The sequence below is a fragment of the Sardina pilchardus genome, chromosome 23 (assembly GCF_963854185.1).
Source record: "Sardina pilchardus chromosome 23, fSarPil1.1, whole genome shotgun sequence".
Classification (NCBI taxonomy): Eukaryota; Metazoa; Chordata; class Actinopteri; order Clupeiformes; family Clupeidae; genus Sardina; species Sardina pilchardus.
The window spans coordinates 3,978,763-4,003,613 of NC_085016.1; the positions used below are offsets into that span (position 1 = coordinate 3,978,763).

General features: G+C 49.9%; 2 protein-coding genes across 9 annotated transcripts in view; both read left to right on the forward strand.

Annotated features, from left to right (window-relative positions):
- Nucleotides 1-2,396: 2,396 nt before the first annotated feature.
- Nucleotides 2,397-10,481, forward strand: LOC134071491 (indian hedgehog B protein-like). The gene is made up of 3 exons (XM_062528233.1): nucleotides 2,397-3,058; nucleotides 6,420-6,681; nucleotides 9,760-10,481. The coding sequence occupies exons 1-3, from the start codon at nucleotides 2,759-2,761 to the stop codon at nucleotides 10,479-10,481; spliced, it is 1,284 nt and encodes a 427-aa protein (XP_062384217.1). The 5' UTR covers nucleotides 2,397-2,758.
- Nucleotides 10,482-11,577: 1,096 nt separating this feature from the next.
- The window catches only part of bin1b (bridging integrator 1b), a 30,683-nt gene continuing 17,409 nt past the window's right edge, over nucleotides 11,578-24,851 (forward strand). For 3 of the 8 annotated variants that reach the window (XM_062527690.1, XM_062527692.1, XM_062527694.1), the window contains exon 1: nucleotides 11,581-12,051. In XM_062527690.1, coding sequence (XP_062383674.1) covers nucleotides 11,941-12,051 — 111 coding nt within the window. In that variant the 5' untranslated portion in view covers nucleotides 11,581-11,940. Of the gene's footprint in view, nucleotides 12,052-24,851 lie in introns of all 8 variants that reach the window. The other 5 variants (XM_062527689.1, XM_062527686.1, XM_062527687.1 and 2 more) reach the window with 5 other exon arrangements.

The following is a 24,851-nucleotide window of genomic DNA, read 5'->3' on the forward strand; positions in this document are numbered from 1 at the left end:
GGTCCGAGCGAGTGTGTGGCACAGTCAGCTGGTTTAGTGAGGGGGTCCGAGCGAGTGTGTGGCACAGTCTGCTGGTTTAGTGAGGGGGTCCGAGCGAGTGTGTGGGAGGCCTCTACTGTGCAACGCCCACAGTTACAGCTGCGGTTGCTGGTTGTCAGACGCAGCAAACAGGGAAAAAAAATTAAGCTTCTAAAAACACAAAGTTAAAAAAAAGTTAAAAGTTAAAAAAAGAAGAATTTCCAAAAGGATCAATAAATGTCTGTCTGTCTATCAAACATTTTTTTGTCCGTGTGAAAGGCGCTTTACAGCTGAACGGTAGGGCCGGATGTCCAAATGTCCGCCTGATGTTCCGCCTGATGTTCCTGTGATGTTCCTGTGACGGTTCTCTCCTCTCTGCCCCTGCAGACGGTGCCCCAGATGCCGGTTCCAGTGGACCGGCCCGCGGCCCGACCCAAGAAGAAGAAAGCGGTCGGCCTGTTCCGCTGAGGAACCGCTCAGATAGAGCTCTCAGTCTGGCCCTGAAGACGTTCACTACAGGCCCGGGGAGTGGAGATGTCATACACACACACACACACACACACACACACACACACATACACACACACACACACACAGACTCTCTCTCTCTCACGCACACAATCTCAAGAACACGGACACGCGCACGTACACTCTCTCACACACACACACACACACACTTTGGGCAGGGCTGGTCTGTTTGAGTCTGCTACGAACTCTCTCTGAGGAGAATGGGAACCCTACAATCTCTGGACTTTTATTGTCTTTTTAACCTGCTTTTACAAACTTGATCAACTCTGAATGTCATTTGTTTTTTTATGGTTTTTTTTTATGTTACTCTTAGTCAGTTTAATTTTAAATGACAGTGATGTTAATAAAGACATGTTTTATATCAGTTTAACTATTGGTCTATTTATAGACACATTTTAATTGTAAGGGCCCTATTGATCCAAGGCTCATATCAGGGCAAAAAACGTGAAACATTTCAGAATAGTTCGGCCCCCTAGTGGTTGTGGGCCGAACTGCATGTGGCCTCAGGGTCGATGGCAGCAGTTTCCCCTCTCTCTCAGGCCCAGCTCTCAGTATTGACATGGAAACGATGATATCGCAGAAATAGTCCAGTAGTCACATTTAAATGTGGTTTTGTCGGGATGGCGACTTTCTCCAAACTCTTCCAAGATTTCCCCGAGGTTATTCCTTGGCGCAGCTGCCCGGGAACGAGTTTCCTCCACAACAGCATCTCACGAGCTGGTTTTGATCATGACGCTGACAGAATCATTGGTTTGGACTCGACAGAGAAGACAGCTATCGCTCGTTATGATTACCCACCGATGGAGTCGACATTTCCATCTGTAAAATGAAATAGCCGATAGCAATAATAGTCGCGTCGGTGGGAGTTTTCGGCTGGACACGGGCCGCCGTTATGACGGCAGTCCTCGGGTGTTGGGTATCCCGTCTCGGCCAGTGAAACCAGACCTCGCTGCCACGATTCACCGCGCCTCTCACCGACCCGAGACTCAATTCTTTGCGCATTATCCCTATGACAGTGGCCCGGCGCCCTGAGTGTGTGTGTGTATGTGTGTGAGCAAGACAGACAGGCAAAGTAAAGGAGGGCTGGACCCAAGCCCGTGCTATAGGTGTGTGTGTGTGTGTGTGTGTGTGTTTGTGTGTTTGTGTGTGCGCGCGCACAAGTGTGTGAGTGAATGTTCTAGTGTGTGGCTTTGAGCGTGCACGTCTCAGGCTCCCGGTCGTCCTTTACCCCACAGTAACCGATAACCGCTAGGGTCCAAAGGACTGTTGGCTCCAGGGTCCGCGAGCCCAGACGGCAGCGAGTCGCTGTTAAAGTCTTGAGTGTTGGCAGACACGCGCCGCCTGCGGTACCGGGCTGAGGACAGCGGAGACACGAGCCAGGGGGCAACACGGGGTTCTGAACCGGGCCAGGACACGCGGAGAGAGAGAGAGAGAGAGAGAGAGAGAGAGAGAGAGAGAGAGAGAGAGAGAGAGAGAGCGAGAAAGTGAGAGAGCGAGCGCGAGAAGAGGTAGGCAGAGACGCAGAGGGCAGGACCGGGAGGGCGGTGTCGGTCTCTGATCTCTCGCGGATGTCTCCCGTTTCCATGTCAGCTGAGGGACGCCTGCTGCCGTGCGCCAGTCCAACGGGAGGAAACCAGACCGCCGCGAGGAGGAACATCCCTCAGACCGCGACTACGGGGCTGCAGCAGCAGCAGTAGCGCGCGCTCCTGTTCCCGTTCCCGTTTCCATGCGCACACTGACCGCGGACGCTCGCGGTCGCTTCTCACAGCTAGGGAGCAGCAGCTCGTGCTTTGAAGCCTCGTGCCAAGATAAACGGGCCCTGCCCTATTTATTCCCCGTGTCTCCGCGTGCACTCAGAGAGCGACGCGAGTGGAGGAGAGAGCGCGAGAGAGTGAGTTCTGCGCGCTCAGCTGGCACGGTGATCTGGGTTACGCACCGGTCCTGCGCTCACAACAACACACATCACCACCACCACCACCACCGGGGAACGGAACCAACCGGCTCGTGTGGAATGAGTTTTTACGCACCGGGGATATGGCGGTGCGCGCTGACCCGGTAATACCGTGTTAGAACCCTCCGTCCTCCTCCCCCTCCATCATCAGCCCCCAGAGGGGCGAGAAGCTGCGATCAGGGGGAGGGGGGTGCTCCGATTCTCACCGTTACCGATTTATCCCCCACTCCGTGTCGCGAGTGCCCGGTGGCCGTAGGTGGAATGCGACTCACCACGGCCCTGACGTTTCTCACCGGCTGCGCCTTGATTCTCTCGCCGGGCACCGGGGGTTGTGGCCCGGGCAGAGGTTACGGGAAGAGGCGGCCACCGAGAAAGCTGACGCCGCTCGCCTACAAACAGTTCAGCCCGAACGTGGCCGAGAAGACGCTGGGAGCGAGCGGCCGGTACGAGGGCAAGATCACGCGCAACTCGGAGCGCTTCAAGGAGCTCACGCCGAACTACAACCCTGACATCATCTTCAAAGACGAGGAGAACACCGGCGCAGACCGGATGATGACGCAGGTAAGACGGGCCACGGCAGGAATCAGCCTGCTGGTCTCTTCCCCGTAGCTATCCTCATCCGTCTCGCCACCTGCTGTCTGAACCGGATCAATATCGGTAGTGGTGGAGTGCGCAGGACACGTTCAGGCTGTTTTGCGCAGCGTCAGTGCTGTGGGCTGCAGGATATGACGGTGCGAGATACATGCGTAATGATCCAGTGTCCTCTTACCACACACACACACACACACACACACACACACACACACACACACTTCGCCAGTCTCGCCTGGATATGATGGTGTGAGATACACGCGTAATGATCCAGTGGCCCGGGACCTCTTACCACACACACGCACACACTCACACTCATCGCCAGTCTCTCCTGGATATGTTGGTGTGAGATACATGCGTAATGATTCGGTGGCGTGGGACTTCTTAACACTCACTCACACACACACACACACACACACACACACACACACACACACACACACACACATGTCGCCAGTCTCTCCTGGATATGACGTGTATTTATTCCCGGTTGATTAGAGGAACTTGGGATAAGTGTGCGCTACAGCGCAAACACACACCTGTGTACCTGTGTATCGAGGAGCTTAGACATGGGACCCTCACGTCCAGATTCTGTCGACCCAAGTGTCCAGACAAGGATATGTTTTAAGGGCTGAATCTCGTCTCCAGGTGTAAAAATAAGAAACTGCCAAACACACCCCCCCATAATAGGCTACATTTCTGTACGGCACCTCTCGACTGACCCAGTTAGTGTACAAGTGTTGAACTATAGCCGCACTGCACTGCGCACATTCTAACCTATGGAGCGGCCAGCATTGCGCAACGTGGAATCGCTCCCTATATGGTGCAAAGGGGAGAAGTGGAAGTAGAGACGTTTAATTAACACTGTATTCTCTGTTTAGAGGCCATGCTCTGGAAAAAGGGCCGCGGCTGAGCTTGACCAGTGTGTGTTTGTGAATGTTTACCGTGAGCTTAAGGCTGCCTAGACGCGGGTCGCCTTGCTCCCCCCGTTTTCTCAACTGTCCGAGCTTTTACGACGCCGCCATTGATGTGGTCCACTCAGAAATTTATTTGACTCCGGTGTCTAAGAATACAAGTATTTATATCAGAGGTCCCGGTGACCGCGAGCTTCCTCTGGATCTGAATGCGTGAGCGTTGAGTCCGTTAGGGAACCCAACGTGGGAAGCGGTGGGGTGTGTGTGTGTGTGTGTGTGTGTGTGTGTGTGTGTGTGTGTGTGTGTGCATGTGTGTGCAGTGGGGATGGGGGGTGCGCCTTGCCCGCAGATCTCACTCCGTCTTTACCTGTCACCTCGCGAGTGAACGTTTACCTGACCCGCGCACAATTTATGAGCCCGAGCAGCCTCGTGCGCCCGCCGCAGAGACAGCCTCCGGTCTGTTGATTTTATTTTGTGTTATTTTTCTGTTTGTTTTTTGTAGCACACGTGTATAAAAATAGCCCACTTCATATGCGTTTAAGACTTAATTATACGCATATTTTCAGTGCCCCTTATTTTTGATTCGGCGGTGACTCTCCCCTCTTCCCGCCTCGGAGTCTCGAGCGGCACCGGGGCGCCTCATACAGACGTGACTGTTCGTGGGGGCTCGAGCCGTCGGTTGTGGCACAGGCGCGTGTTGTCACAAGCGCGAGCGGCCCGAATGTTTGTGTAGCTCGCGGTCAGCGCGCGAAAAACCGCTCGTGCAGAAACCCCGTCGATCTCTACCTTAAAAGCAAAACCAACACGAGTCCGCGAGCTGATTTATGAAGTCCAGTTCGCTCGGGCGACCGCAGAGAAAAAATAGAAGGTTTTGAAACCCACACCGGTCTGTGAATAGGCATCTATTACCGGCTCCGCAAAGCGCTATTCTTATCCGCCAAACGCGCACACAGACATGGAAAAAGTGATTACACAAATTTGAAAATGTAAATTTTCCTATCTGCCAGACATCCCTGGGGCAGAGAAAGCCCTTGTTGTTCTTGTTGTTGATGATGTTGATGATGTTGTTGCCCTTAAAGACAAACCGTTTCTCTGACACCGTGACTTTTACTTTATGATCCAAATGACTGAGCTGGTGTGCACCTGGAAAGACAGACGCCCCGATGAAGCAGACAGAAGCCTCCTTTTCGCACCGAGTCTAAATTTGGCCTATTAGTGCTCTTTATTTCGCACTGAATTATTGCACTCTTACATCCATGTGGAACAAGCCAGTCTTGTTCCCCAGTTGCCAAAGCGACGGATAAGTGGCGTTGCTGGAAGTGTGCGGTTATGACGCCTCCTCTACGGTGAACTCCGTAAATCAGAGTCGTTAGACAACGTCTCGAGTTCAAGCCGGTGCACCCTCTCGCGGACCTCTCCACAGAGGCGGCAGACGCGTGTGTGTGTGTGTGTGTGTGTGTGTGTGTGTGTGTGTGTGTGTGTGTGTGTAGCGGCGGCAGGCGGCAGGCGGCGCTAATTAATCACTTAGCTGTTGGTTTCGCACCTCCGAGGTTCTTGCATTCAGAGGAGGAGACGTGTGCAGTGTGTAACAGGGACTGGTTTAAGGTGGCCTCGCCACTCTGCACAGCCAGCCTTCCTCCAACTTTAATGTTGTCCATGTCCTTAAGTCCATTTATTGATGTCAGCTGAACATGCTTTTATAATAACTTTTTGAAAATATAAGCACAAATAGAATGTAAATATGAGATAAAGGGATATACATCTTTAAACTTCGCTCTTAGAAAAGGGTTCTTGGGGTGCCATATAGAACCATACACAGGCTTTAAAGAACCCTGGGGTTCCTTTGATGAGCCCTTCAAAATGGTTTAAAGAACCATTTAGGCGTGCCATATATGAAACATGCAATTTGGTTCTACATAGCACTTTTTTCCTAAGTGTCCTTCTTTCCCCCTGGTTTAATATATAATCTGTGTCTGTTGCCTCTCGCCAGATTTAAGGAAAAAAAAGAACGTAGACTCACCGTCTGATGATTGACATTAGAGCCGCGGCACCTTTGAGCTGACAGTGCCGGAGGCAGTGGTCCATAAACCAGCGTATCCTCCGATGTGTTTGTCTTTCCACTAAAATCCGTTGTTTCCGAGCATTTACACCAACATTTTCCTGTCACATGGCTCAATCTGTCACTCTGTAACAGATGAGAACTCGTTCCATGTTTCTTGGGTTTACTCATCTACACACTTCACGTCATCTCTGTGTGTATGTGTGTGTGTGTGTGTGTGCATGTGCGTGCGCGCGCGCATACTTAGCTTCATGTTGTGTCTCTTACCCTGAAGTGTCTTTTCATCATGACCTTTTCTCTTTCCTCATCATCCTGTGTGACCCTCTCACCTTTGACCTTTGCCCTCTGCCCCCTGCAGAGGTGTAAGGACAAGCTGAACTCGCTGGCCATCTCGGTGATGAACCTGTGGCCAGGTGTGCGGCTGCGCGTGACGGAGGGCTGGGACGAGGACGGCCACCACTCGGAGGAGTCGCTGCACTACGAGGGCCGCGCCGTGGACATCACCACGTCCGACCGCGACCGCCACAAGTACGCCATGCTGGCCCGCCTGGCCGTGGAGGCCGGCTTCGACTGGGTCTACTACGAGTCCAAGGCCCACATCCACTGCAGCGTCAAGTCAGGTGAGACGTGTGTGTGTGTGTGTGTGTGTGTGTGTGTGTGTGTGTGTGTGTGTGTATCAGGGTAGTTCTGAGTGTGTCTGTCATTGGAGCAGAATGTGTGTGTGTGTGTGTGTGTGTGTGTGTGTGTGGGGGGGGGGGGGGGATTAGGGAAGAAGAGATGTATGAGTGGAGTGTGTGTGCATGTGTGTGTGTGTGTGTGTGTGTGTGTGTGTGTGTGTATCAGGGTAGTTCTGAGTGTGTCTGTCATTAGAGCAGAATGTGTGTGTGTATGTGTGTGTGTAGGGGGGGGATTAGGGAAGAAGGGATGTGTGAGTGGAGCAGGTGTGTGTGTGTGTGTGTGTGTGAGTGAAGGTTCTGGGCAGATGAGTGGGGGGGTTGAGGCAGTAATGTGTGAGTGAGAGAAGTGATCAGGGCAGGGGTTGTGTGTGTGTGTGTGTGTGTGTGTGTGTGTGTGAGAGAGAGAGAGAGGTGATCAGGGCAGGTGTGTGTGTGTGTGTGTGTGTGAGAGAGAGAGAGAGGTGATCAGGGCAGGAGTGAAGAAGGATTGATGAAGGGATGCACTGAAGCTTCATAACATTCATCTAACTACCACTAACGAATAACCCCTCAGGTTCCTTGTCCATGCGTGTGTGTGTGTGTGTGTGTGAGCGTGTGTGTGTGAGCGTGTGTGTGTGTGTGTGTGAGCGTGTGTGTGTGTGTGTGTGTGTGTGTGTGTGTGTGTGTGTGTGTGTGTGTGTGTGTGTGTGTGTGTGTGTGTGTGTGTGTGCATGTGTGTGTGTGTGTGTGTGTGTGTGTGTGTGTGTGTGTGTGTGTGTGTGTGTATGTATGTGTTTGACCCACCATGGCCAAACACACCAAAACATGAGGGAAACTTCCTGGATAACCGCCAAACAGAACTGACAATCAACCCCCTTGAGACAAACTGGGCTTCTTTTCTCCGCCACTTCCTGGTTCTCCGACCTTTGACCTCTGCTGACTGTGTCCATCTCTCTCCCTGTGTCACTCTAACAGGCGCTCTCCTCATCTCTACCCTTCTCCTCACTCCTTTCCTCTCTGGGCATTATGGCTAGCTTCACCAGGCTCTAGCGACCCCTACAGGCTGGAGGCTGACTAACCTCACGCAGGTCAATGGAAGTCATTCTACTTAACTTACCCACACAGCAGGGACCTCTGGCCCTGATCTGGCTCAGGTGTGGCCCTGATCTGGCCCAGATGTGGCCCTGATCTGGCTCAGATCAGCTCTGAGATTCTCTGCTGTCTGGCCATAAGTGGTTGTCATAGTTATAGTATGTTTACTTGCATGACCTGCAGTATTAAAAAACAACGTTAAAATCCTGAGCGTTAATTTACTTTTTAATCTCAGGATTTTAAAGTCTTAGGCTCTTTATCTGCACAAGAAGACTCTCTCTAAAAACTTCTTGTCTAGCTATCATTTTAAATGATAAATGACACAGAAATGATTAAAAGGGCATTTTTACGTCTGTGCTAGCGTCACCTTTTAGCGTTATCTATGGAGGACATAGAGTATTGTCCAGTGTCCCACTAGCATTGAGTTAGCTTAGCTCCAGGGCATGAGAATTATAAAGGAGCTGTCAGCTTTACACGCTAACTCCACATGCTTCTTCTGAGCTGACTGAAGAGTAATGTCTAAACCAAGCCGAGAATATGATAACCCCTGGATAAGTGTGTATGCTCTAAGTTCATATTTTGATGGGACTAACTACTGTACATTCGTTAGGACGACCAACATTATTATTCCTACTTTGTAGAAGTAACTAGTTATAATGCAGTCAGTAATGATGTAATTACATTAAATAATTACTAATATTACTATAATTAGTCATTGAGTGTAACAGTCCTGTGTGTTAGGACCAGAGGTGCCATCCCGGGTCCAGAGAGTAAAAGTCCTGCCATAAATTCTTTCTACCTGTGCACTTAACACAGGTGATATCACTAATTATCTGATCTACCTGTCTGCTAATTAGGCTAATTGGTTTACTGCATGGTTGGATCATAATACTTGGCAGGACTTTGGCTCTCTGAATCTCGGGACGCCCACCTCTGGTCAGGGCTGGTCAGCAGTGGAGTATGGCCATACTCGTACCTGAGAGACCTCATGTACCTTTGTTTCTTTTTTTCCCCTTTTTCTTCCTCCCTCCTTTCTTCCTCTCTTCTTCTCTGTCCTTCTCTCTGTCCTTCTGGTTCCCTCTGTTCTCTCTGTCCAGATCGATACGCTGCCTCCCTGGCCCTGAGTTGATCGGACCACAAGTCGTCCATTTTTGTTTTGATTTGTTTTTTTCTTCTTCAGTATGTTACTCCCCCTTTTGTATGAAGCATTTACACATAATCATCCAACTGCATGCAGATCCTGCTGACACGCTGATGATGTCATCACCGTGCGCCACAAAACTCGGTGGGACATTCACAGAGCTGATGTGTGCAGAGACTGAGGGGGGGGCAACCAGGAGCTGTTCTCTGTGTGTTTCTATTGAAAAAGACTGCTGAAACTCTCTCTCACACACACACACACACACACACACACACACACACACACACACACACTCCTGACCATGCTGGAAGGGAATACACACCATACATTCCAACGTCCAACTCGTCTCCCTGACCCCGTGAGAGGACAGTGGGGAGTTGCCAGAGCTGTAGTGGGTGGACGGAGGCTTACACACACACACACACACACACACACACACACACACACCCACACCGACGTGTTCATTGCTCATTCACTACACGCTCACACGACCACAGCTGTCAGCTCTGTGTAAGTGTGCAATACTATTTGCTATCAGCAATATTAACACCTAAGGAAATGTAGAGGCGCATGAAGTACATTGTATTTCAAATGTTAAGTGTGTGTCCGAGCAAAACAAAGAGGAAAATTCATACATTTTGAGCAAAAAGCATCTGAGTTGGAAATACAACTGAATGTAACAAAGTACAGTACAGGAATTATTAGGTGTAGCGGTTAGTTGATGTATGTGTGTGTTTATGTGTGTGTTAGTTGATATAGGAGTGTGTGTGTGTGTGTGTTTATGTGTGTGTTTACTCTCTCTCACACAGAGAACTCGCTGGCGGCTAAGACAGGCGGCTGCTTCCCCGGGTCGTCGTGGGCGACCCTGGAGGACGGCAGTCAGCGTCTGATGCGTGACCTTCGACCCGGAGACCACGTCCTGACCTCTACGGAGAGCGACGGCAGCGGCGGCCTCCTCTACAGCCCCGTGCTGACCTTCCTGCACCGCGACCCCGCGACCCGGAAGCACTTCTACGTCATCACCACCGAGAGCGGCTCCCGCCTCTCCCTCACGGCCGCCCACCTCCTCTTCGCCTCGGACGGCCCGTGCAACGGAACCGCGACCGCGGGCGACGCCCACCTACGGACCGTATTCGCCAGCGATGTGCAGCCAGGGGCGTGCGTGGTGGTGGCGGCGGCGGCGGCGGCGGCGACCTCCTATCCTCTAGATGGCGCCGTTGAGGCGTGGTCGCGGCTCTCCCGCGTGGTGGGGGTGCAGGTCAGAGGTGAGCGGGGCGTGTTCGCGCCGCTGACGGAGCGCGGGACGCTGGTGGTGGACGGCGTGCTGGCCTCGTGCTACGCCGCGCTGGGGGACCAGGACCTCGCACACTGGGCCTTCGGCCCGCTCAGGACGCTCCTCCGCTGGACCGGACCCCTCCGGGACGGACCCCCCCGGGACCAGGCCTCCGGCCTGCACTGGTACGCTCGAGCCCTGCACTGGATCGGAACCGCGGTTCTGGACTCAACACACTTCCATCCCTGGGGGGTGTAGCCAGGGGGGGACATAAGGGTGGGGGTGGAGTTATGGATCAGGACTGAGTGGAGAAACACAAGGGAATTTTACTGTTGTTTTTTTAACTGGACTTTCAGAAGCATTCATGTAACTTACGGGAGCGTTATTTGAATGTTTCTCAGCAAACACACGGCCACACATATAAGCTCATCTTCACAAACACACACACACACACACACACCCGCGCTCAAGCATAAGATGTTTTACTCAGGGCACACTCACAGGTTTACAGACACTGGCTCACACACACTAAGGACCAAGAACATAGTAGATGTCATATTTTTACAGAAATCATTTCTATTGTACGGTGTGTTGACAGTTTGTGTACAGTTTGTAATGGCTCTTGGATATTGAATTGCTCCTGAGCTTCCAAAGAAAGATGCCTCTCCACATCTCCAGCTGTTTGATCTCTTAATGCCTGAAATACAGAGAACGTTTTAATATTTTATGAAAAAGGGTTTACTTTGTGTTGTTAATAGATGAATGTTGATATAATATCAAGACTTATGTAAAGTAAGAAATATTTAAAGATTTATTTTTTAAATTAAACATAATGGAAATATATGTCCTGTGTGATGATTGAGGCGACCTGTTGCAACCACCACCAAAGCGCACTTCACATGCAGCGAAAATGGTATTTCATCGCCACCTAGCGGCAAAACATTGAAAGATAGGACACTTAGCGCGCCATGGGGCGAGACGAGAACGCTTCAGAATGTTTTACTTTGAGATACTGTGCATGACTGTGCAATGTAAATATTTAAGCTGAAACTGTATAACAGTGTTGACAGAAATCACTGTCGCCTACCCAGAGACCACCACTGTACGCTGTACACTGTTTATTGTCCGTGCAAACGGAGAAAGCTTAAAGGGTTGAAACTTAAAAACAAAAAAACTTACTCATTTGGACGTGAAACTGTACGGCCCTTCATACCACTCGCTTCATCTTGTTGACTTGAACCAACTGTTGCTGTGTCGGCTAATAATAATACACGTAACGACACCTTTAAGGGCCCGTTGCGCGCGCGAGGGAGGAGGGCATGAGCTCGGGGAAACCCAATCTATCCAAAACTGACTCGGTGACTCTTTCCACCGCCGAAGACACAGAAAAGACTTCGAGCGTGAGACGGTGGTCTTTGCTGTGCGGTTCGCTCAAGAAACAGCCTGTTTTCTTCACCTCCGTAACGTTGCATCGCAAAGTCCGTGCGGAGTTACCTTTGCGTTTTCACCTTTAAGAAGCTGTCATCGAGGGATTAGAATTACGCGCAAGCTCGCTGCTCCTTTAAGAAGGTTTAACATTAGACCCAGCGCGCTCCAGTATCTACGGGAGGCGAGCGACGCTCATCCCACTGAACCCCTCGACTCTCCCGAGTTTTCTCCCGAGCCTGCTTCCTTGTCTCACTTCTCTGCTCAGCGGTTAACGGAAGAACGGGGCACCATGGCCGAAACGGAGAAAGGAGAGAAAGGAGAGAAAGTAAAAGGAGTTAACGTTTCTGCGGGGAAACTGGCAATCAACATGCAGAAGAGGTTAACCCGAGCCCAAGAGAAGGTAAGGGGATGAGAACGGCTAGGCTACACCTTTAAACCTCTCTCTCACACACACACACACACACACACACACTGATCTCTGTCGACAGGGTTGTTGTTGCCAGTTCGAGTTGCAGCGAGCATGGCGAACTGGTCAACTTTGTCGCCTTGCGCCGCCAGCTAAATGTCAGACGGGCAAGAACCGCTCCTGCTGCTGTGACAGCAGGGCTGGAGATATTGTGGGAAGACGAGGAGACAAGTTGCGCCACTAAAAATAGCCAACGAGGCTGGAAAAGTGACTGCAAACACACTTTAAACGTCTTTATGTCCGCCCGCTTTGTTCTGTCATTATAATGGTTATTATAGGCGGACCGTTGTAAGCGCCCCGACGGGGCAGGGTGCACTGTTATACAGTTTTCATGGGTTTGTGTGGTAGGAGAGAGCGGCTTCGTTGTGGTGTGTGTGTGTGTGTGTGTGGAGTGGACTGTTGTGGACACTTCTCTAGGCAGAGCGGAAATAAGGATTGACTCAGCGACAGCTGCTTCTCAGCACCATAACTAAACTGATTTTCCACTGTGTGCGAAGCGTGGCAGTCGAGTTCAGGGTCCCACACTTCAGAGTTATGGCAACGGTGTGACATTTTGGTGGGCGTGAGAGCCCGTTAGCAGCGGAGACAGACCGAACGCTGTAAGCATAGGCTTTGATCACACATTAGGAATAAGCCGCATTAAGGGCGTAAGTCGAATTGCCCGAAATACCCTCTTCACAACAGAAGCTCCACGGCAAGAACCGTGTTGACATACACAACATCGCAGCCTGAGCCGTGATCAGTGTTTTACAATATTAGGTGCGACCAAAACTACTAGAGAAAGTTGCGTTGCCATGTGAGATGTTCTAGTCATTCATTTCCTGTGAGAGTGTGTGGAGAGAGAGACACACACAGTTGTGCGCTGTCGTGAAAATGATGAATGGTGAATGTATGTCCAGAGAAGATTTGACTGGGTTGACGAGGTCTATGCGCAGGTGTGTGAGAAAAAGGAGGAGGATCACATGGCATTGTCGGGTGTGTCTGTCTCTAGACAGTTCGATAGCAGGTGCTGCCTGATTTAGGTGAGGCGAGAGAAGAGTGGTTTAAGAACATTCTAGAAAAACACTGCAGTGCCGTCATCTCCAAAGCCCGTCAGTCTGGAGAGCAGCATAATTCAGGCCTATGACTTGACTGGTCTATGACTTTGTTTACGCAACTGTGCCCGTGCAGACAACAAGTACCAGTTTCTGCCCACTTAACTGGGTGTGGATGTGTTTATTTGTATTTTTGTGTATACTGTATGTGTGGGCTATTCATGCCTGTGTGTGTGTGTTTGTGTGGGTGGGTGGGTGAGAGAGAGAGTGTGTGTGGGTGTGTGAGAGATAGAGTGAGAGAGCTATTTAATCTCTCTACTATTATTCTTGTCATATATTATATTAATGATTATAGTATTATATTACTTATAAGCTCACTTTGTTTGTCTATTTATGGTCACATGTCTATACCTTACACTGACAGAGTTTGACAAGATTTGGGAAAGATTCTTGAAAAACTGTAGTCTTTTAACTAATGCGCCTCATTCAAGCTTTACTCTAAAGACTACAATCTTTCAAGAATCTTTCCCTAAACTTGTAAAAGTCTGTCAGTGTAAGGTAGGCTTAAGTTGCATGTTCCTCTCGTCTCATGGCTCAGACCCATCCTCACTCACTGAGAGACAGGTCTTGGCCATCCGCGTTCTACAGTTGTGGTAGTTCGGCCGTGTTTGCGATCCGATCCAATCAAATCAAACAGCCTTTACTTTGGTGACCACCTTTGGCATTCGCTGGGTCCGTGTTGGCTAGCTGCCACTTCCCAGTGCAGAACAGGCCAAGTTATCAGACAAGGCTGTTAGCTATCGAGTGCTACAAAGTGCTCTTCCACACACTCCACTCTTTGGCTGGCTGCTGTTGAGGGCTTGTTGTGGCCTGTAGGTGGGTGGTGAGTGAGTGCAGGTCAAGCACCATAGCAGTAGCCGTTAGCGTATAGCTTAAAGCTAAAGCTGGTCGATAGACGGGGTCATCCCTATGTTCCCCGGGTCCTATGTTCCCCGGTTTTCCCAAAAAGGGTCCTATGTTCCACGGTCTCAATACACACCGGGGAACATAGGACCCTTTTTGGGAAAACCGGGGAACATAGGACCCTTTTTAAAATTAAGGAACAAAAGGGTTCTATTTTCCCCGGTCCCATACAAAGTGAGGAACAGGACCCGGGAACATAGGACCCAGGGAACATAGGCACGCTACCCCGTTAGACTGGCTCCTCAGAGGCACGGTTAGAGCGGCAGCTCTCCTCTCCTGTCCTGTCCTGTCCTGTGGGAGCCGGCCCAGAGCACGGGTCTGTTTGAAGCGTGTCCTGTCCACGACTGCGGCGCTGTGAAGGGAAGGTCACTGTCTCCCCTTCCTTCCCCTCTTCTGAAACGCAGCCAGGTGGAGCAGAGTTAGACAGGAACGCTTGGCAGCGACCCCGACACCAACAACATCCCCGTCCCCTTACCCTTCCTCCCTCTCCTCCCCCCCTCTCCTCTCCTCTCCTCCCCTCTCTTCTCTTCTCCCCTCTCCCACAACCCTCTTCCTCCCTCTCCTCCCCTCCCCTCTCCTCTTCCTCCCCTCTCCCCTCCTCTCCTCTCCTCTCCTCTCCTCCTCTCTTCTCCCCTCCCCTCCTCCTCTCTTCTCCCCTCCCCTCCTCTCCTCTCCTCTCCTCCCCTCCCCTCCTCTCCTCTCCTCTCCCTCCACTCTTCCTCTCCTCTCCTCTCCCCTCCTCACCTCTCCTCTCCTCTCCTCTCCCATGACCCTCTTCCTCCCTCTCCTCCCCTCCTCTCCACTCCTCTCTTCTCCTCTCCTCCCCCACAACCCTCTTCCTCTCCTCCCCTGTTCCCTTCCCTTCCCTACTCCTCTTCCTCTCCTCCCCTGTTCCCTTCCCTCCCCTACTCCTCTTCCTCTTCTGTCTCCCTCTCTCCTCTCTCATAATCCTCCTCCTCCCTCCACACTCCTCTCCTTTCCTCTTCCTCTCCTGTGTTCCTTTCTTCCTCCTCTTTCTCTCTTGTTCCACCTCTCTCTCTCTTTTCTGTCCTGTGTTCTGTCTCTACTGCCCCTCTCCTGTCCCCCTTTGTCTCTCTCTCTCCTCTCCTCTCTATCTCTCCCCGTCTCCCTCCCTCTATCCCTCTCTCCCCCTCTCTCTCTGCCTCTCTCTCTCTCCCCCTCTCTCCTCCCTCTCTCCTCTGTAGTCCCTGTAGAGTTAATCTGGGGCCATTTCACCAAACCCAGTGCTGGTAAGAGCTGGTCTGGGTTCTGATGTGGAATGTGGACCAGATAAACGCTGTGATTACGGCCACCGTGACTCATCCTGATAAGAGCGAGCGGTGGCGTTCCAAATCCCGCCCGGATCTCCGGATCTCGGCGCTCGGCCGCGTCTCCTCCGCGTACGTGCCCTACATTCCAACAGGAAATGCCAAACAGGAAGCGCACAGCGTTTCCGCTGGCCTGCTCTGATGACATCACGGGCAGGTCTGTTTGTGTGTTTGTCTCGGAGCCCGGTGACCTTAAGCCACGGAATAAAGCGAGCGGAGGTCGCGTACGAACACGCGCACACACACACATACACACACACACACGCACACACGCACACACACACACACACACACACACTCACAGACATACACGTACGCACACACACAGACACACACGCACGAGCACACAGACACACACACACACACACACACAGAGACATGCACACACACACACACACACACACACACACACACACACACACCCTGTCCCAAAAATGCCACCATGATTAGACACCTCATAGCTATTCCCATTCAGGAAACCCCCTGTTCCGCTAGCCCCTCCCCTCGCTCACCCATGACCCTCGACCTTTGCACTGCGTCATTCACACATGAGTCGTTCATTCATAGTGTCAATCCCCCTCCTCGCGCACGGCCTCACGCGATTGGTGGACGGGAACTGAAGTCCCGCCCCTCTCCTACACACACATGCAGCCCACGCCCGTCCACCTGTCCTATCCCATGATGCATTGCGGCGGGCCACAGGAGCGTCTATGAATAGCGTCCCGCCCCAGGCCTGCTGATAATCCCCCAGAAACCCCCTGGGTGGGGGACAGGGGGGGGCAATGGGGGGCAATGGGGGGCAGATGGGTATTTTTGGGAATGAAACCCAACACTCCTTTGCAGCAGTGTGTATGTGCGGACAGTGCGCACACATACCATGGGGCAGTGTGTGTGTGTGTGTGTGTGTGTGTATGTATGTGTGTGTGTGCGTGTGTGTGTGTGTGTGTGTGTGTGTGTGTGTGTGTGTGTGTGTGTGTGTGTGTGTGTGTGTGTGTGTGTGTGTGTGTGTGTGTGTGTGTGTGTGAAATACACCCACTAGCTGTTTGACACATAGAGACATTTACACTGCTGCAAACCAGGAACACTGAGAGAGGACTCAGAGAAACTGAGAAATTCTGAGAAAAACTCTGAGAAAACTGCCCAGCAACACTGTGTTCATTCATCACCGACACACAGTTCAGTTTAGCTTCACTCTCTCACACACACACACACACACACACACACACACACTCACACACAAGCCTACTGTACGTGTGCACTTTCCCACAGATATATAAATACGAGTTTACTAATAGACAAACACAGATATAGACGCGTTAACAGACACACAAATCACTGGGGCTCTCTCTTTTTCTTTCAGTCTCTTTTAGCCATCTCTCTCTCTCACTCTCTCTCTCTCACACACACACACACACACACACACACACACTTCCTCTCTCTCTCTCTCAAACACACACACACACACACACACTCAGACAGACACACACACACACACACACAGACACACACACAGACAGACACACACACAGACACATGTAAACCTGCATGGCTCCTGCTAAATCTCTCTCTTATGAGCCTCATCTGTCTGCTGGTAAAAGCCACCGAGAGCCCCCATGGAGTCCAGTGTGTGTGTGTGTGTGTGTGTGTGTGTGCGTGTGTGTGTGTGCGCGTGTGTGTGTGTGCGCGTGTGCATGTGTGTGCATGTGTTCGTGTGTGTGCGTGTGTGTGTGTGCGTTTGTGTGTGCACATGGGCCTGGGTGTATGTGGCGGTGGTGGTGGTGATTTTGTGTGCCCTTTGCCTCAGGCATCCTGTTACTTACTGTAAGAGGAGGCTCTACTTCCATATGTTGCTTTAACACACACACACACACACACACACACACACACATACACAGACACGCACACACATGCACACACAGGGCTTGAGCATTCATTGTAGTCAGTGTGTTTTGCGAGTACAAGTTCAAGTCAAAGTGAACATTTTAAGTTGAAATCTCAAGACAATACTAGTGTGTGAGTGTAATAAGTTAGCATATTAGATGGATGGCGTGTATCATATAAGATGATGCGTGTGAGTGTAATAAGTTGGTCTTATTAGATGGATGGCGTGTATCATATAAGATGATGTGTGTGAGTGTAATAAGTTGGTCTTATTAGATGGATGGCGTGTATCATATAAGATGATGCGTTTGAGTGTAATAAGTTGGTCTTATTAGATGGATGGCGTGTATCATATAAGATGATCGATGTGTGTGAGTGTAATAAGTTGGTCTTATTAGATGGATGGCGTGTATCATATAAGATGATGTGTGTGAGTGTAATAAGTTGGTCTTATTAGATGGATGGCGTGTATCATATAAGATGAGTGTAATAACTCTCTCTTATTAGATGGATGCCATGCATGACATAAGATGGCGTGGTGTGTGAACCTGATAGTGTGTGAGTGTTTGGGTTATGTGCGAATACTTCACAGCAGCTATTCACAGCGCCAGCATCTGTGTGAAGTGTGTGTGTGTGTGTGTGTGTGTCTGTGTGTGGTGTGTGTGTGTGTCTGTGTGTCTGTGTGTGGTGTGTCTGTGTGTCTGTGTGTGGTGTGTGTGTGTGCACATGGGCGTGGTGTATGCAGCAGCATCTGTGTGAAGTGTGTGTGCGTGTGCGTGTGCGTGTGTGTGTGTGTGTGTGTGTGTGTGTGTGTGTGTGTGTGCATGTGCGTGGGTGTATGCGGCAGCATCTGTGTGTAGTGGGCATATGCCAGCAGACGCCAGCTCTTTTTTTGGAACACTGCCCCCTACAGGACAGGTGGGGTGGGCGGGTTTGGGGCGGCCAGTTGGCGCAGGGGGAGAGAGGCGGCTTCCCAGCCGGCCAGTCAGGAATGGACCGCAGCTGCCAGGGGGCGGGATCACTTTACAGGAACCAATGGGGGCGCATCGTCAACGGTCAGGAGAGGTATCGGAGGGTACAGCAGGGGTTTGAAAAGGTTGTGTGTGTGTAGTGCTTCCTCACAGGCACACACACACACACACAGACACACACACACACACACACACACAGAGACACACACACACATGGTCATATTGGCTCGCTGTGTTCAGGCTTTTAAACTGGTCAGCAGTGTCATGCTGCCTGCCTGTTATGTCATAACGACGAGGATTCCTGGAGGACTCGGTAATATGATGCCTGTGATCTCTGCACACACACACACACACACACACACACACACACACACACACACACACAGGCCCACTGTATGTGTGTGTACTGTCTGCACATACACACACACACACACACACACACACACACACACACACACACACACACACACACCTACACACACTCTGCCTCCCCCTGTCCCACATATCCATAGGGGAGTGACGGCTCTCTTGAACAGCCACCCCGGCCTCCTCTTTCATCGTCATGGATATTTTGGATCATCTTTCACTCCCCGCCAGCCCTCATACACACACACACACACACACACACACACACACACACACACACACACCAACACACCACCCCTCATATCCTCTTGCTGGCACAGCACACATTCCTGGTGAAGGGCAGCACCCCTGACCCTGAAGGTATGGCTGTTGGGGGGCGGGGGGGTGATGTGTGTGTGTGTGTGCGTGTGTGTGTGTGGGTAGGGTGGGGGCTGTTGGGAAGGGGATGCAGTTGTTTTTTCACTCCCAGTTCTGCCATCAGTATTACACAGCATCAGTATTACACAGTATTACACAGCATGACACACACACACACACACACACACACACACACACACACACACACACACACACACACACACACACACACACACACAGGTGTCAGACACACAAATAGCATGTCTGGAACAGGAGAACAGCCCCCCACCCCTAATAACATTACATGACATAGTGTAGAATATAGAAAAAGCATGGGGTGAACTCAGCGCTGAAAAGCCACGCTATCCACAGTAGCATTACATAGGCTGCTAGACGTAGACATGGACGGAGGTCAGGAGAGGTATCGGAGGGGACAGCAGGGTTTGAAAAGGTTGTGTGTGTGTAGTGCTTACATGAATAAAAATGGTCTGTCTCCTCACAGACACACACATACTGTACACACACGCTGATATTCGCTCTGGTGTGTGTGTGTGCGTGTGTGTCTGTCTGTCTATATGACTATACATTACTTACTAGACGTAGAGATAGTATGCCTTGTGGCAGACATCAACATAGTCATTAACATGAAGCTCTGCCATACAACAGAAAGACAGAAATGATGCCCTCATGTCATGCTAGGGCAGAATTACAGACTAAATTACAGACATTACAATCAACTACTGTTTACTAAGGCCTTTTATTATAGAAGCCTGTTGCTAACTCTTGCTAGCAGTACTGTGACTGGCTGTTTCAGTCAAAAGGTCTCCTTCTTGTTGCTTTAGTTTAGGAGGTGCTTGGCCCCCGTGCGGTGATTTGAGGCCAACATCAGTTCACATTTCAGATGGGTGAAATATACGGTGCAATGCAGGACATTGGCTTGCTCTATATAGAACCAACGTAACGTAACGTAACATTCTAGATCCTACCATCGTAGATCCTAGACTTACCACCCACCTGGCTATAACCGACACTTGACTGTTTAAAAACAGCACTCACTGAAGCACTTATCCCCCCCCCCCCCCCCCCCATAATCATCTGATCATGATGAATGAAACGGTTACACAACGTGACGTTCAAAGCTGTTGCAGTGTTCAACTCACAAGAAAGTTTCGCTAGATCAGCCAAAGGTCTCCGTAGCGATTCGGTTGCTAGGCTGCCCGGCTGTGCCTCGCTGACGACTGTACAGTAGAGTCACAGTCTGAGTATGCGGCAGGAACCGCATCCATCTGGTCACCATGTGGAGTCCTGAGGGTTTACGGCCAACAGGTGACGCTGCAAAATATAGCACAGCACAGTGCTGTCTGTCTGTCTGAATATGATTGACAGGTGACGCTGCAAAATATAGCACAGCACAGTGCTGTCTGTCTGAATATGATTGACAGGTGACGCTGCAAAATATAGCACAGCACAGTGCTGTCTGTCTGAATATGATTGACAGGTGACGCTGCAAAATATAGCACAGCACAGTGCTGTCTGTCTGAATATGATTGACAGGTGACTCTTCACAATATAGCGCAGTGCTGTCTGTCTGAATATGATTGACAGGTGACGCTTCACAATATAGCGCAGTGCTGTCTGTCTGAATATGATTGACAGGTGACACTTCACAAATTGGACCCCATTCCCCAGCTGGAGCCGTTGCCATTAGATGTGGTGGTGATGGTGTGTGTGTGTGTGTGTGTGTGTGTGTGTGTGTGTGTGTATGGTGGTGTGTGTGCGTGTGGTGGTGGTGATGGTGGTGGTGGGCGGGTTGAAGGAATGTGACCCTGATGCCCAACAGGAAATGCAACTGTCTGTTATCCCAGCGAACAGGAAGTGCTCCCATGGACCTGGTTGGAGGGTCTCGTCTGAGAAGTGTGTTTGGAAAGAGTGTGTGAGCCTACTTGGCTGTGTCCTGTCAGAGAGTTGTGTGTGTGAGACAGCGTGTGTGTAATGTGTGTGTTTTAGAGGTGTGTGTGTGTGTGTGTGTGTGTGTGTGTGTGTGTGTGTGTGAGACAGCTTGTGTGTAAAGTGTGTGTTTCAGAGGTGTGTGTGTGTGTGTGTGTGTGTGTGTGTGTGTGTGTGTGAGACAGCATGTGCGTCCATGTCCTGGTAATTAACCCCAGCTTCCTTCCTCACCCTGAACCTGAGAGGACACAGCCATCAGTCATCTGTCACCCACAGGCCAGGCCACATAGTGGACACACACACACACACACACACACACACACACACACACACTTATCTCCCAGGGCTGCCCTGTCAGAGAACAATCACAATCACAACATCTAAAATTATGATTTCCTGTGTTTTTCATAATGGTTTGTGTGTGTGTGTGTGTGTGTGTGTGTGTGTGTGTGTGTGTTGGAGTGTGTGCATGTCACTGAGTGTGTGTAACAGTGGACACACCTCCCCAGAGCTTTTCTGTCAGAGAACAACACAATCACTGTGTGTGTGTGTGTGTGTGTGTGTGTGTGTGTGTGTGTGTGTGTGTTTGGGTGATGGGTTTAAACCAGAGATGAAGGGCCAATTGCTCTGTCAGTTAGCATTGCGCTAGCTGTGCTACGATTTAAAACCGTGCTCCTTAAAACGGAGGTTTTGGAGTTTAACACGCAGCTGCGCACGAAGTTTAACGTGATTGCTGTGTCAGAAACGAGACAGGATCAGCTGGTTCCTAGTTAAACTGGGGTTAAACTGCCTGGAAGCCGGAAGTACGCTATTTTGAGTTTTACCCCAGCAGATGCAGTCGTAATTCAACAGTCTTAACGCATTTAAGGATTTTGACGGGATAATTTTTATGACTCTTGTGGTTAAATGCGCTCTAAGTGCCAAAACACTTTGGAAATGTAAAGTACATTTTAATAAAACGCAAATAATGTTGAAATATAGCCTATCATGAAATAGTCAAGGCTACTTTTGTGGAAATCTGAATCTGAAATCTTATCCAGTAGGCTATGCTATATAACATTAAATCAGTCAATCAATCAGTTGTCACGAACTAAATAGAACATTACACGGAGGAGCAAAAATAAGCCTTTTATCGCCACACTTCAGCCCAACTATGGACAAATTATGCTGGGCACTAAACCCACATTCCATGGCTCCGTGCGCATTCCAGCCTTTACGAATCCATGTGGGACTAGGCTACGTATTTTGTCACAATTGTCTTTAATGCCTGTGATGTGAAATGCATGTTAGTGTGTCGGATAGGGGCAGACGTTTTCAAATCATAGCCTACTTGCTCCCCGAGCCCCGCTGGTTGGTTGGTTCTCTCACGGGATGAAAAAAGTACCTATTCTATTCTATTCTATTCTATTCTATTCTATTCTATTCTATTCTATTCTATTATATTATATTCTGTTCTATTCTATTCTATTCAGTCACTGAATGAATGAAAGCGCCTCACACGGGTGGATTCGGTGGAAATCCCTTTCAACGACATGAAACGTAATAGTGAACCTTCAAATATAGCCTAATAATATTTCAGTGCCCATCAGTCTCTACATTTAGCAACATCACCAAACAGTCCAAAAGTAAATTAAACCCCAAACTAAACTGAAAACTACTGCTTTTAATAGCCTATGCCGCTAACAAAACGCATGTCTGGTCTCACAATAAAACGCACGTAACAAAAGTTCTTGCCTGGAAGTCTGCCTCAAATAAATGCTTTGCGCAGCCTAAGTAGCCTAAATAAAGACCATAATCGAGGGTTGATGGAACGATCTACCGTGCGTTAGGCTATTTTACGAATAGGCCTACTCGTTCTTTGTGGCTACATTTGTAGGCATTTGCCAACTTAAGCAACTGCTATATTGTAGCCTTTATTGTAGCCTACTGTGTAATAAGTCTAGCCAACAGTGTGTGTATGTGTCGGTTTATGAAGCGTAAGCTGTCACCTATCTTGCTATCCTGCAAACTAAGGTTTAGTCTACCGCAAAACCATGTCCTTTCCGAGATTAGACTAACACGCATTAAATGCGCCCTCTAGTGGGTGATTTGAATTTCCTTGAAGACACAGCAATTGAGATCAAGGTAAAACGCAGCAGCAGGTTAAACCACAGGTGCATATGACACAGCAATGGAGCTTAAGTCGTCACGTGACTTCTTGCGTCACCACCGAGTTTAAAACCGTGTTAAACTCCAAACTAGCGACAGAGCAATTGGCCCAAAGTGTTTGAGATACTGTGTGTCTGTTGCTGAGTGTGTGGAGTATGTGTGGAGTATGTGTGCAGGTGTGTGTGTGTGTGTGGGGGGGGGGGGTCATGCATAAAACCAGACCTGGAATGTTTGTTTAAGGTATGTTTAAGCGTGTTGCACATGTGTGTGTGTGTGTGTGTGTGTGTGCGTGCATTGTGTGTGTGTGTTTTGTGTGTGTGTGTGTGTGTGTGTGTGTGTGTGTGTGTGTGTGTGTGTGTAGTGGATTAGCCGTTGGCCCTGCATGGCAGAGGTGTGTGTTGTGGTCATGTGACTAAGGGATTATACGGTGACCTGTCCAACAGCTCCTGCCCCGAAGGCTCTCTGTGTGTGTGTGTGTGTGTGTGTGTGTGTGTGAGAAGGCTCTCCAGAGCTCTTTGAAGTCCGAGCAGAGTCCTCTTCAAAGCCTCACTCCCTCTTTATCAACGTCTCTGACGTGGAGCGAGGATCCATCTTCTCCAGAACAGAATTCCAGAATTTCAGAATTCCAGAATTCAAATCATAATTAAGATACCCTGTTCCGAATATCAGTTGTGTGTCTTCCAGCATTCCCAGATTACCGTCGCAGTCAGAAACAGTTGCTCCTGTGTGAGGAGAGGGAGATGCATGACTGTGCACACACACACACACACACACACACACACACACACACAATCCCAGGTAACGTCTCATTTCTGACTTTTCAGAGCTAGGCCAAAGAAATATGTGTGTGTGTGTGTGTGTGTGTGTGTGTGTGTGTGTGTGTGTGTGTGTGTGTAACACACTTCCCCCTGTCTCAAACACTCTCTCAGAGATTTGCACAGCTTCCTTCTGTCTCTGATTCATTTCAGTGTGGTCACCATCTTTCTCTCTTCTCCTTTCACCCGTGTGTGTGTGTGTGTGTGTATGTGTGTGGTCATCATCTTTGTTCTCTCTTCTCCTTTCTCCTTTCTCTCTGTTTTGAATCTTATTCTTAGTGTCTCTGTGTGTGTGTGTGTGTGTGTGTGTGTGTGTGTGTGTGTGTGTGTGTGTGTGTAGGTGTGTGTGTCTGTATTTGTGTGTGCGTGTGTGTGTGTTTTGCTGACGCGGGCAGCTGCCTGAAACCTCTGAGGTTATCACAAAGAAGGATCAGAGAACTGAAACTTATTACAGAGTTTGGGAGTCTGGAGAACCTCAATTCTTAGAGCGCGCACACACACACACACACACTCTTTCTCTCCCTCTATCTATCTCTCCTACACACACACACACACAAACACACACACATACACACTCTATCTCCCTCTTTCATGCACACACACACACACACTATCATCTAGTAGAAGTGAGAGGGGTCAAGCACATCTGGTGTGTGTGTGAGAGAGAGAGAGTGTGTGAGAGAGAGAAAGAGAGAGAGAGAGAGTGTGTGTGTGTGTGTGTGTGTGTGTGTGTTTATTTATGAACAAGTTTGCTGTGGCTGCAATGGTTTCAGCTGCATTGGTGTTGAAACGGAAAGAGAGTGAAGTGTGTGTATGGGCAAGCACATGTGTGTGTGTGTGTGTGTGTGTGTGTGTGTGTGTGTGTGTGTTTCTTTATAAATGGGGTTGGCTGGGCATTTGTTGAAATGGAAACAGAGTTTCTGG

Bases quoted from the DNA above. Each gene is read 5' to 3' on its own strand.
- LOC134071491 (XM_062528233.1), top strand. From the start codon at position 2,759: ATGCGACTCACCACGGCCCTGACGTTTCTCACCGGCTGCGCCTTGATT. The intron at 3,059-6,419 runs GTAAGACGGGCC...TGCCCCCTGCAG, and splicing joins CAGACCGGATGATGACGCAG to AGGTGTAAGGACAAGCTGAA. The intron at 6,682-9,759 runs GTGAGACGTGTG...TCTCTCACACAG, and splicing joins CCACTGCAGCGTCAAGTCAG to AGAACTCGCTGGCGGCTAAG.